The following is a 13,848-nucleotide window of genomic DNA, read 5'->3' on the forward strand; positions in this document are numbered from 1 at the left end:
TATTAGGTGAAGAATTGATTAGCAAATCAGAATTCTCCTGAATTCAACCTATTATTATTAACATTTGAACACGTTTTTTTTCTTTAGTGAAATTTCTGTTCAATGCATTCAACAAACTGTTTAAGTGTACAATTCAGAGCAGCACGTCGCCTGGCATGGCCGCCTGGGGAGGAACACTCCCTGGCCAGCATATAAAGCTATCCAACATGTCAGTTAATTTTCGCAATACCTTGCCATCCAAAGTTAAAATAATCTTCCAGAACTTACAGTGAAGAAACAGGCAAGTGCATTTACTCTTCCAGGCCACAGAATTCAAACCTAATGCGTTGAAAAGAAATCAATTCTCATAAAAGACCACCAGCAATATTTAAAGATATTTTTCCGGTGAAAATGTTCCTAAATTGTGGATGAAGTGCAGGCATACCAACATGTTTAGTGTTATCATCATTAGCACACCTTCATACATTCACTCGGTCAACAACATGTTTACATGCACTAAGAGCACCCAAAATTTGAATTTTAAACGGTAGGTGTTCCACAATTCCCAGTCGTGTAAAACTGCCACAAATAGAAAGAGAAATAAGATGCAAACTCATATATCATGACAAAATGAAAAAGATGAATGTGTCACTCAAGTCTGACGTGGTACAAACATACATAATTGCAATAATCTAAAGTAGCCGCGACACAATGATGCAGTACAGTGAATATGAACCAGTAGGACTAAGTCATGCCTCCTATAGATCAACAAATAATCTTACAACCTCTAACACAACCACGGGCTTAACTTACATTTCCAAGCAGATTTATCGACGATTACTTCAGAAAGAGCTGAGTGAATTCGAATGTGATGACCTTGATGGAAAAGAACAAGTGCTGTATGAGTAAGATTATGATAGAGATTATGACAAAAAATGAGCAAGAATCATTCGGAGATGAATTAAAAGCTAACAACAAAATGGGTGAATATGAAAAGAAAGATGATGATGTCAATTATTAATTTATTGATTAAGATTATTAATAGTGATGTCAGTTATTAATATATTACCTAGGAATATTTTGAAATTTTGTATATTTTATACTTTTGCATATAGTTGCATGATAGTTGTATTTAAATAATTCTTTGGCTGTACCTAATTTTGATGAATAGAAAAGACATTTTCTTTTTTCAATTCTCTTCATTATCTCTTTATTTTCTAAAACCCTAACCAAGTCACAACTTAGTCGTGATAAATTGGTATGAGCTCGTTGTGATCCAATATCAATGTTGAAAAAAAGTAAGAAATCACTATTCATGGTTGAAAGGACTTAATTGAATACCTTAGATGAATAAGTCAAAACATCTTAACGCAATTGGAGGACATAAAGGCAATATAGACCTCATGTCAAAGCTATGGGAAGATTAAAAAAAAAAAAAAAAGAGTTGGGAATCAAGATGGTTGAGAATCATAACAGCTTGACCAAGATATTGGAATCTTTGCTATAAAAAGGGAATCTCCATCCTAGCCAAAACCAAAAGAAAAGAATATGTCGATAGTTCTCATTTGGCTTTACTGGTGTAAATCAGAAGGGAGGTAAAAATCCTATTAAGAAAACATAATAAGTTTAGCTATAAGCCTAATAATCCAAAGTTACTATCAAAACTTCAGTAGGACAATAATCTTGGTCATATACATAATAGCATGATGGCAAACAAACATATTTAAACTTCATTTGGAACTAAGTACCTTTTAGGCTCAAATGTTTTTACCCCATGGCCAAAATTCAAACTTCTATTATTCGAAGTGAGAATCTTAGAGGATGGCTAAGAAAATGTTAGAAGTATTTCGCCATTTTTGGAATGTCAAGCCATTAGAACATGGAAATAGCTATTATATATTCAGCTAGTAAGGCAAAACTCTAATTTGATGGATACTTGATGAAGAAACCTAGATTTACATGGCAGAAATTTTTTAATGATCTCTGCTAGAGATTTTATGACATGACTTGTTTGGATGTGATTAAGGAATTCAACAAACTGACTCAAAAGACCATAGTGAAAGAATATTAAAAGAAATTTGAAAAGCTCAGGCCATTGATGCTTCAGAATAACCCCCATTTGGACAAGTTATATTTTGCATCCAATTTTAGAAGTCGCCTAAAGAAAGATCCTAAACCAAGAGTTAAGGATAGTGAGCCTCTAACTTTGGCAATAGCTTATAGGCAAGTTAAGTTACACCAGCTAGCCTTGGAAGTTGAATACAAAAGAAATAGACTATTTATTAAACCCAACTTAACTAATAGCACCTATATTCCTTTGAAAAACTCCTATAACCTTGCTCCCAACCAAAAGAAGTCTCATTCAATATAGCATCAACTACATAGAAGCAAACTCTCATGAAGTAGAGAAGATTACAAAACCTGTGTTTTAAATATGGTGAAAATTTTTTTCCTGGCCACATTTGTAAGAACAAGTAGTTGAACTCCATCATGGTAAAGAAATTTTTAGAAGAAAAGAAAGATGATGAAGAACTAGTTGACAATGGTTAGGATATCCACAATGAAATAAACCAAGGGACTGGTAATTTAAAAATCTCTATCAATGCTTTAACAGGTAGCACTAGGTATAACATAGGATCAAAAGGAATATCAAGGGAAAACCTTTGACTATATTTATAGATAGCGAGAGTACTCATAGTTTTGTGACTCCTATATTGCCCAATGATAAGGTGAGTTGACGTGTACTAATCTTTGGATATAATTATGGCTAATGGTGAGAGGTTGTATAGTACAACCAAATGGAAGCAACTTGAATGGATAATACAAGTGACATTGTGCTTGGAGTTGATTGGATAAAGAAATATAGTTCTCTTGTATTTGGTTTCAATGACATGTCATGAATTAAAAAAAAAAGGATAAAAAGTTACATTAAAAGGTGATCCTAATAAAGCTAGCTTGAAGCTTATTTCTAAAGATAAATTGCCAAAGTTAGCTTACAAGGATCTTGAGATGCTGGGTGAAATATACATGATTAATAGGGAGTATGATGATGTGGAAACACTAATTGTGCTTAAGCAAAAGTTGACCACCACTATTCAAAAAAAAGACTAACCAAATTACTTAGACTGAATTACTCTATATAATATAGAAAGGGCAAAACGAATATAACAGCAAATGCCTTATCCAAGTAACATGAGAAGAAAGCATAAAGCGATAGCTTACAATCAACTACATTTATACTTAAGTGGGTGAAAGAGATTGAGTATAGCTATAATGGTGATATAGTAGCATAGGAGTAAATTAAGGCTTTTGTCATCCATCCTTTTGATAATTTTTACTATTCATTCAACAATGAAGTTTTGAGATTTAAAAGGAAAGTGTATATAGGTAATAGTGGGCAGTTAAAAAAGAAAATTTAACAAGCCTTGCATGATTCATCTCAAAGGGCATTCAAGAATTTAAGCCACCTACCATAGACTTAAGCTGAATTTTATTAACCTAGGATAAAGAAACAAGTTTGTAAATATATTCAACAGTGTGATAAAGATGAGTATGTTCCTTATTCTGGTCTTTTACAACTAATCACAGCAAGCCTGAGATGCAATCATTATGGATTTTATTGCAGGGTTATCCTAATCTAAAAAATTTAGCTGTATTATGATGATAGTGGATAAATTCACTAAGAATTGTCACTTTCTTCATTTGTCTCATCCTTTTACAACTATGGAAATAGCTAAAATATATTTACACTAAGTTCATAAACTAAATGGGACATTAAAAATTGTTATTTCTGACAGGGATCCAACCTTCACTAGTCTATTTTGGTAAGAGTTGATGAAATTATTAGAAACCACAATTCATCTGAGTATAATTTATTATACAGAATCTAATAGGCAAACTACGAAAGTTAATCAATGTTTGGAGTAGTATTTATAGCGTATGTGTTTTTTCAAGCCTAATAGTTGAATTTAATGGCTACCGTTAATCGAATGGTGGTATAATACAAGTTATCATACTTATTTAGGAATGTTTATATTTCAGGTTTTGTAAAGTTATAAACCACCAAGATGTAAACAGGTAATAGTGGTGAATGTGGAAAGGTTATTAAAAGATAGAGAACAAGTTAATAAGTTGATGGTTGATCAATTGAATAAAGCTCAATAGAGGGTGAAATTGTATACTGACTGGAAAAGGAATGAAAAAGAGTTCTAGACAAGAGATAAAGTGTATTTAAAACTCTAACCCTATAAACAAACCTCTTTGGCCCTTTAAAATAGTTTAACACTTTAATTTGATTTGTATCCTATATTAGCCAATGTTGGTTTAATTGCTTATAAATTTTAGTTAACTCCTACTTCTAAAATTCATTTAGTGTTTCATGTCAACTTGTTAAAAAAAAAAAAGGTTAGGAAATAAGGTAGTTCTAGTCTAGCTCCACTAAAAACTAATAAGGATGGGCAATCGCTTATATATCTTGCTACTGTGATTGATAAACGAATAGTTGAAAAGCAAAATAAGGCTATCACTAACTCTAATGGTATAGTCCAATTTAGGGTATGATAATGCAACCTGGAAGACTATACAATATAAAAGTCACAGTTTTTAGATTTTCATCCTTGGGGACAAGGATTTGGTGAAGGGGAAGGTATTGTGATGCCCTTAATGAAAAAGAACAAGTATTACATGAGCAAAATTATAACAGAGACTATTATAAAGAATGAGCAAGAATCATTGAGAAATAAGTTGAAAACTGATAACAGAATTGGTGAATATAAGAAGAAAGATGGTGATGTCAGTTATTAATCTATTGGCTAGGAAAACTAATGGTTAGTTATTAATCTATTGACTAGGAACACGCTTGAATTTTGTATTTTTTTCATGACAGTTGCACGATAATTGTATCTAAATAATTCCTTGGATGTAATTAATTTTCACAAATAGAAAAGATATGTTATCCTCTCAATTTTCCTCTATTCTCTTCATAGTCTCTCTAATTTTTTAAAACCTTAACCAAGTCAAAATTGAGTTGTGATATCCAATTACATGATGCCTTATTCTCTAAAACCTTAATTAAATCACAACTCAGTCAAGTCACAACTTAGTCGTGACATCAAACTACATGATGCCTAAATACATAATGAGTGTTGCTATTTACATTTCAATAATTACTCAACATACTTATTTATTTTTAACACTTAATTTTTTATTCAATACACCTCTCATTTAAAACATAAATTTATAAAGAAACCTAAAACACCCAATCTCCGTTTCTCTCATGCTCCATCTACTTTCTCTCTCTTTCCAATTGAAAATCCTAAAGGATATTAAATTCAATCAAGCTAAATTCAAAGGAAATTTCACCCATTTAAAGTTAAAAAGTATAAGATCAAAGATAAATAGCTTATTTTTTTTATTTTTTTATTTGATTTCGAATTTAATTTCGTAAGATTTTATATTAAAATATTTGGGTGCAATTTGAAATTTTTGAAAATAAACTTCTAGAAAATTTTAAAGGTTTATGGAAATTTATAATATAATTTTTGGGGTGTATTATAAAAAAGTTGGAATGCAAATAGAAGTACTTATATACATAATAAATGAATTATAAGAATGTTGAGAGCATGGTGTTGAACTTATTTGGTTAAGAACAAGGAAAGGCCAAAGGGAGCATTAGCACGTTACATATGCAAGTGTCACATTTTTAGATCATATGATATTAACGAAGATTAAGAATTAAATATCAAAGTGCCTTGAAACAATAATTAATCTGAAAATTGCACACACTAATTGTCCTCCTCTTTCCTGTATTCTCATCGGCAAAGAGTATAGGAATCTCTGCTCACCCTGATTAGTCCCAATTAATTCTTCACAAAAACCAGGAGTTTAAAATCACAACAACAGTTGTATCATCTCATTATGGAGAGTTCGGACCAGATTCAGCAAAAGAGGTTTCAGCAGATAACATGTTAATACATTCGTTTAGAGAGAAACCTTCCCACAAAAATTCAGGTTTCAGCTTTTGATGCCAGAGAGAGAGTTTTCCTTCTTTTTTTAAATTAATGTTTTAAATAGATAGTTTCTAAATGATTTTCTGCTTGAAGACAATTATAATGATGTCAGTCCAGGAAATGAATAAGAAAGAAAAGCCAAATGGCATCATTCATATCAACAAGCTATATGCAATTGAAAGAATACAAGGGTAAAGAAAAAGAAAATAGGGGGGGGGGGGGGGGAGACTGGTGATACCCTATAAACATGAGCAATCACTGATAAGTTTGCCCTGATACTTCAGCAAAGAATAGATAAGGTCTGAAATGATGCTTCTAAGTTCTAGCGTCCACATCAAACCCTGCTCCTGTCCACCCAGGTGCTGCAGATCCTCTACCCTTGGGCACGGCACCAATCCCCTTTCCTCTTCCTGGAAAATGGCTTTTCTTCTTTCCTTTTACTTCTCCATCATTTGTGGGCAGCTGATTCTGCCCATTAATAGCTGGAACATTTCCGCCATTACCTAGATTAGGTACATTTTCAGAAACAGCAGAGCCTGATTCTGTTATTTGAGGAACTGATGAAGCATCTACAGTAGCAGCACCCTGTGCGAATCCAATTGCTTTCATGTCCTAAACATGATCCAAGTGCAAACTTTCAACAATCTTTCTATGATTTACACACATATACCAGTGCTTATAGTAATCCACAGGCCTGAAAATATAAAAGAAATACAAAAAATTTTGCCAAAGAATGGAGCCCTTTAGTGAAGCAGGATAGCCATTTCCAAAACGATCCTGGCTCACCATGAGCAGATCAGGGAATTGATATGGGCATTCTTGAAACCAATTTCCATACATCTAGAGTAGTTTATTATGTTAGAACAAACATAATCTCGGAAAGATCAGCAAATTAAAACTTCTTATCTCACTTCATATTTTTTCCCCTTATCCTTTTTATTAGGGGTAAGGGCCCAGTTTGGATTGATTAACAGAGCAACTGCCTAGAGGAGCCAAAAATTAACAAAGCATCAACAAGGCCTATACTAGGTGGTCAGAAGAGGTTCTGTTGAGTTCATGCATAGACATGAATATCTTTTCCATTTTAATATGATCACAGTGAATGCAAAAATGAGTAGCAATAGAAACTCATAATAAAAGAGAACCATTTTTCATTTGGTGACATGCCTATTCTGATGACTGTTGTAAATCAGTTATCTTCTCCTCATAGAGAACCTTATAAGTATTGGATATAACATGAAGAACTTGTAGTATAATATGGAGAAACAGAAAGAAAGCTTACATTATGAGACAAAGTGGATGCTCTACTTGGGTTCAGAGCTTCCATTCGCCTTTTCAACTCCTCAAGTCGAGCAAACTGAGAGTTACTGCTTTCTTGAACCTATCAACAGAAAAGCATTAACTTGTTACACAGTGCATTAAACCCCGCTTATCCACCTATAGCAAAGAAGTATACCAGATTGCTTAAGTCCTCACATAACTTCTGCTTAATTGCTTCCTCATCATTCAGAGCCTTTAATGCTGCTTCCCAATTCTGAAACACATAAAAAATGCTGCTATCATATTGAAGATAGGAGGTAATATACTCGCCAATAAAATGGATTGGAAAAAAACTGAAAATTTATTCATTAGCCTCTCTTGAGTCCAAAAAGTAGGTTTAGGCCTTAATTAATTCAAATAAAACCATGCCCATCAGTGTATAAAGTATAAACAAACTCCAGAATCCATATCAATGTACAATTCCATGCAGGAATACTAACTTACAGCTGCAAATTCACTCATTTCAGATAAAATGGGTTCACATGGGTATGCTACAATCCGAACAATTGAATTGGAAATTTTTTTCATGTTAAAATTTTATGATTTGTCCTGTCAGGTCCCTAACTAACCTAGTATTCTTGTCCCTCCACAGCAGGAAGAAGTGTCAAAAATTAATGAGGAACTCTACTTTGACTAAGAAAAGATGAGACATAAGGCCATGATACAAGTTCAATTATACTTGAGAGATAGAGAATGTAACAAACCTTTCGGGCTTGTTCTTCCTTCTGCTTGGCAATGTGTATTCTCTCAGTTGACATTTCAATTTTCTTTCTCATATGTTCGAGGGCTGAAGGAACATACCACAAATTATGTACTACACTATAGAAAAATACACATAAATTAAGAAATATTTCATACAATGGCAACAACAGACCAACCTGCTTTTTTAGGTCCAGCAGTGAGTTTCATCTCCATAGTAAGATTTGCTAGTTCTCTTTCAACATCACGAATTTTAGAATAATTTTCTTCTATGTATCTGAAAGTGTGCATCAAAGGAGATCACATAAAATCCTCCAACAAATGAAATCATGAGAAACAAACTCAAAGAACATTAATAAAAAGAGAAATAATAACTTCATAAGGCATAGTCCTCTTTCAACCTTTTTACAAGTAAATGGTACACACTGGAAAATTAAATTCTTAAATGCAAACAAAATTTTAATATTTTAATAACTGAATTGTAAGGAAAAAAACTTCTTATGCTTGATCATTGAGTGAGTAAACAAAGATTGTCAAAATGAAGTTTTAAAATATTAATTAGTAAAAACAACTCATAGCATTTAAAGAGAAAAAAAGCCGGAGTTCATAACCAAGCACAAATTGAATTTGTTTCAGATTTGAATTACAAGAACTTAATTAAAGAAATAAACATCGAATCAATTGAGATTTAGGATTCAATCCTCCTTTTAAGAAGTATCAAACTCTCATGAAAATCTTATGCACTGTCACTAGTCACCGACTATCTCTCTAGATCTGAATTACAGTTTAAGGCTTTAAAACTAATTCTCCAAGGCTAACAATTCAAAGAAAACTTAGATACGTCTATTTCTCTTATCTTTTTCTACATAAACACGTGCAGGGTTAGAAGAACACTTTCCTTGCTATCATTGAATTTAAATCCAGCACTGAAAAGAATCATCCATACAGGCCAGGTTTACTACAATTTAACTCAGGCAAGTGAAAAACAAATGATGAAACAATGCACATATCTAAAAATAGAAAGTTAGAAGTGACAATATGAACATACTTCTTGAGTTGAAGCCGCTCTTCCTCGATTATCTGCCGCCACAGCCAAAAAAAAAAAAAAAAGGCCCATCAAATTTTCACCAGAGTATTACACGAAGCACAAGAGAGAGAAGAGAAGAGAAAGAATTGACCTTCTCAGTGTAGGCGATGACAGGAGCTTCCCTAGCGAGTCCATCGGGTCCGATCTCGGGCATCAGGGCAGGATTCGAGGCCATTTTCTTCTTTTCCTTTTGTATGGAATTGAAATCGAACTAGAAATAAAAATGGAAAACAGTTTTCTGAATTATCTGATCTGATTTTACAAGTTAGTTTGTTTCATTTCTGGAAGCATTCCATTGCCCCCTTTGTTTTTATCGCTTTCTTCAATTGACAGAAAAAGGTAAAAACAAGAGGGTTTTTCTTTATCCTCGTTTCCGATCGTGAGCGAAATACTATTTAAAAAAGTATGTTAAGAAGGGGAAAATGGTAATGGCGAGGCCGGAGTGCCGGTTCAATGGTTCGGTTCAATGAAGCGCGAATCCTCCGTTAATGCGGAAAATCAAGTAAAATTGGCCCATCGATTTGGGGGTGGAACATGCTGAGCACGTGCTAAGGCTATTCCTTTTTCTTTTTTTTTTTTTCATATGCTAATGGAAAGCTAAAAAAAAGAGGAGATAGGGGCTACTCCTTTGGCTCAGAAAACGTTTCATAAATTCCCGTATTAGAGAAGCAGAAGGTGGCTTGGATGCTGAGTTTAGACATTGAAATTCAAGCGGCTAAAGAACAGAATGCCGAAAGGTCAGAATTTTACAAGCTTTATGCAATACAAGGAAATGAGAAATCCAACAAGTGGAGCAAGCAGAGTGTATTCACTATTCATCAACCTAACCAGGTAAAATACAGTTCTACACTTCTAGTCTTTGCTTCATAGTTTTTGCTACTCGCTAAATAAAGTACAACATTCACAAAAGTGAGGAGAAAATGTTACAACTTCAACTGGAACCTAAACCAAGTGAGCTTAATATGCGAATTGGGATCAGTGTTCGCTTAAATCATGAAGCAGCAACTCCTTTTAAGACTTCGAGAACGGCTTCTTTGGTGGGTAGTGCAGGAATTGCACCTCCTTTTGTCACTGTCAGCGCTCCACAAGCATTGGCGAAAAGTAGAGCTTCTCTTAGCCGCTTTTCGTCCTGTCACAGATATAAGTTCATGTATGAATTCCCACACGAAACTAAGGAGTTGGAGTCTATATGCTATAATCTATTTACTACAACTGCCACTACTAGTTTACATAAAAGCTAGAGGTACCTCAATTAGCTTTATGTCAGAAGCTAAACTGGTCAGCATACCACTGACAAATGCATCGCCAGCACCAGTTGTGTCCACGGCTTTCACTTTAATGCCTGGAACCCTGCCTTTGAATGTCTGTACAAGATGTATCTGGATATCAGCTTGTTTATGAAACAGCATCATTTCATTTAATTCCCACATAGAACTCAGATATTTCTACTACAGAGAACTTTCAGTTCAGAAGCAATTAAGATACTCATTTTTTAAGCTGGGTTTAGGATAGAAAATCTGTTCATAAGGAGCAAATTAAGATAGTAAAAAACTTTGTTTTCAGAGAAAATGATGACATGAAACAAGTTAAGAGAAAATTAGAGTAGAAGATCTTACCTTGGTGTAATATCTGCAACCCTTTGATCCTTCAGTTACAACCAGAAGCTTAAGATTAGGACGAAAAAGCTTTTCCATCACCACATTATCATCATAAGTGTCATCATCTTCAATAAAGAATGTAAGTTCATCCTCGCTAATCTAAAATTTCATAAAATTATTAGGAATGAGTGCCATACAACACACTACAATTGAATTCCTTTTCTTGGTAATACATAAACAGAGCTATACTGTTAACATTTTTGTTGTAGCATGTCAGTTCATGTATGAATCTCAATAGTCACAAAATCATACCTTAATAACATCTGCTTGATCCCAAATGCTCTTTATACCCTCTCGAGCCACCTCTGCTGATGGCCATAATGGCAATCTTAAATTTGGATCATAGGATAGGATGCTGCCAGATTTTCTCGCAATGCTCATTGCAGCAAGGTGAGCTGACCTGCATGGTTCCTCGATCAAACTAATAGAACCAAAATGAAATATCCCTGCCTGCAAGAATTTGGAAATAAATGATTTCAAGGAGTGAACTTTCCCAGACTGAACAGATATTTCACAAACATTTCCTAGTTGGCACGAAGAAGAGAAAGTGAAAAACCTGCTTAATAAGGTTTATATCGAGTTCTGATTTGCGAAGATTCATATCAGCACTTGGATGCCGGAAAAACAAGAATTCCCGTTCACCATCAGATCCGAGTGTAACAAATGATAATGCCGTTCTTGCACTATGGTCAAATCGCAATCCAGAACTGTTAACATTGTTTTGTCTCAGAATGTCGGCTAAGATGTGCCCAAATTCATCATCACCAACCTGATAGTATAAAATTTCAAAGTTGAACTACATCTAAGCAGATGTATGCGAGCACTAATTATTATATTAAGACAATTGGTCTCGCCCAGCCTCCCCCACAAGAATAAAAGTAGGGCGTTGAGATATTGCAATATGCAACAGAAGTGGGAGCGACATTACCCTTCGTGAATTATGCGAAAGCATCGCCTGGATCGTATTTCTCTGCGTGAAGTAATCTTTCTTATCATGAAGTATTGGGGTTAAAATTTTCTTAACCTATGGTGGAAGAATAGATTTTTTGTTCATATGACCAAACTGCAAACAGCAACTTCATAACACCTCTGTTCAAAAGTTGGTTTCAAAGACAGTGGGTGGAAAATTTTCATTAATTTCCGAAATTGACTAATATTTTAGTAAGATTTGATGCTCTTTGAGACGAGGTCTTGTTGAAATTCAACAGATAAAAAGGAATTCTTTTACTTAAACTGAAAATACCAAGAGGCAAACTATAGAAATTCAAAGCAAAAATAAATGAAGATATTATGGAATATCAACGGTTAAATGTTAGAAATTCACCTTGCCGATGAAAGCTGAAGAACCACCTAATCTGGATATGCCAACAGCCACATTAGCAGGAGCACCACCAGGAGACATCTTGAAAGCAGGTGCTTCAGCCAGAGAAACGCCTCCAACGGTTGGTACAAAGTCCATCAACATTTCACCAAAGGAAACAACTAGTAAATTGTTGGGTAGTTTTCCATTTGTGTTGGCTTGAATATCGTTAGCTCCACCTACACATGCAATACTCAATGTCATATAAATCAATATGTTCTTTTTTACCTTTTTTTTAACTTGATACAGAAAAAGTCGATGCATGGAAGTTAAAAGAGACAGAGGAGCGAAAAGAAAGAACAAGGAATGACTAGTCTCTGACCTACCAAAATTTGATTAGTCTTTGACCTACCAAATAGACAAAAAAATTGATAAAAATGGTATGGACCAATAGGGTGAGCTTGATTTTTATCCTAATGCATAGTCTAGCAAGGAAATGGAAATAAAAGACTGTCCATACCATGCTTGCATAGAAGATCTGAACTTGATTTAAAGCATTTGCCACCCAAATCCTTGCATTTCGAGCAGAAAATTTCATAGAAATCATATTCCACGTCAAACCCTTGTTTCAGAGCCTCGAGCAGATTGAGTTTTCTATTCTGGAGTCGGTCAAAATTGGTCTTATTAACTTGAACAGAGGTACCACATTTTCTGAGGTGTTGAAAATTATCTCTAATAACAAATGGATCAGTTGCATAGAAAGGGTCAACAAGTCTCTGAACCATATTTTCACAGGGCATCTCAATCCAGGGGATGCAATTGAAAAACACAGTCAGGTTTTGATTTGTTTTAGAATAGTGCAAGAAAGGGTGCTCGAGTGTTACGTTGACAAAATTCTTGGGACAAGTATCTTCCCAGAGATCGATTCGCACAATAGTCATCCTATAAACGGATTGGTTTATATGCAAGACACGGAATTCATGGCCACTAATAAGAATGAGTGGCTGTGGATTCTCACATTTGATCAGCCCGAAACCTTCAAGGTGACGGTGTTGAGGATGATCGTCGGTCCAAAAGGGATAGGAAAGGTTTTTCAGGTCTCCACAGCTAAAGGGATGAAAGCAGTCCATTAAACTTTCATCGACGCCGTTGCTGTATGATGTTGGGAGGAGAATTAAGATAAAGAAGATGGAGTAAAATTGAGGGGAAAAAATCAGCTGGAAACTCATCTTATGCAAGTTTCGGGTGAAGAGAATAGAGAGACATTTGGGGAAATGGGTGCAATTTATAATGAAAGTAAGCCCTTTTTTTCTTCTTTTCGATGAATGATAGTAATAGAAAAAATAGAGAATTCTTTTTTTAAAGAACAAAAAGAAGTTAGTTAGCAGCTTCCCCGAAAGAGAGAAACAATGGTAGATTATTGACTGTCTTACCTGCATCAAAGTGCTACGGGGTTTGATAAAGACAATTAATGGAATAAAATAGACAAAGTTGGGTTTAGACAACAAAAATTGAAAGGATTGAAACCGAGCAAGAATGAATTTGAATTGCCTAAGAAATGTATGCGTGGGATCTATATAATTATCGAACATATTTTGCCATGCAATTGAAAAACAGAAGAACATTAAAACTGTATTTGGTTAGGATGGATGTCTGCAGTTGTTCTACATCGTTTAGATTATGGAGGCAAAAGAAATTAAATTATATAATGGAATTGATGGCATTCATAATTTGTTTATTCGTGTGAAGTTATTTTATATTTAAAATGTATAATATATGAAATTTATTGTATTAATT

The 13,848-nt window shown here is 34.2% G+C and overlaps 2 protein-coding genes across 3 annotated transcripts; both read right to left on the bottom strand.

Annotated features, from left to right (window-relative positions):
* Window positions 1-6,090: 6,090 nt before the first annotated feature.
* LOC111310399 (uncharacterized) lies at window positions 6,091-9,553 on the bottom strand. The gene is made up of 7 exons (XM_022909830.2): window positions 9,185-9,553; window positions 9,055-9,086; window positions 8,186-8,283; window positions 8,012-8,094; window positions 7,444-7,521; window positions 7,270-7,368; window positions 6,091-6,599 (listed from the first exon to the last, which is right to left on the bottom strand). The coding sequence occupies exons 1-7, from the start codon at window positions 9,266-9,268 to the stop codon at window positions 6,303-6,305; spliced, it is 771 nt and encodes a 256-aa protein (XP_022765565.2). The 5' UTR covers window positions 9,269-9,553; the 3' UTR covers window positions 6,091-6,302.
* A 313-nt stretch (window positions 9,554-9,866) lies between these two features.
* On the bottom strand, window positions 9,867-13,386 carry LOC111310388 (putative fructokinase-7). Of its 2 annotated transcripts, XM_022909812.2 has the most exons (7): window positions 12,572-13,379; window positions 12,076-12,290; window positions 11,308-11,520; window positions 11,004-11,201; window positions 10,710-10,850; window positions 10,341-10,457; window positions 9,867-10,222 (listed from the first exon to the last, which is right to left on the bottom strand). In XM_022909812.2, exons 1-7 carry the CDS (start codon window positions 13,278-13,280, stop codon window positions 10,085-10,087), a joined length of 1,731 nt encoding a protein of 576 aa, XP_022765547.2. In that variant the 5' UTR covers window positions 13,281-13,379; the 3' UTR covers window positions 9,867-10,084. The 2 variants fall into 2 exon arrangements, with proteins under 2 accessions (XP_022765547.2, XP_022765551.2); XM_022909816.2 differs by lacking the exon at window positions 11,308-11,520 and having other exon boundaries at window positions 12,572-13,386.
* Between the last annotated feature and the right edge of the window lie 462 nt (window positions 13,387-13,848).

Source organism: Durio zibethinus, chromosome 9 (assembly GCF_047325235.1).
Source record: "Durio zibethinus cultivar Kanyao isolate XHJ-2024 chromosome 9, ASM4732523v1, whole genome shotgun sequence".
Taxonomy (NCBI): Eukaryota; Viridiplantae; Streptophyta; class Magnoliopsida; order Malvales; family Malvaceae; genus Durio; species Durio zibethinus.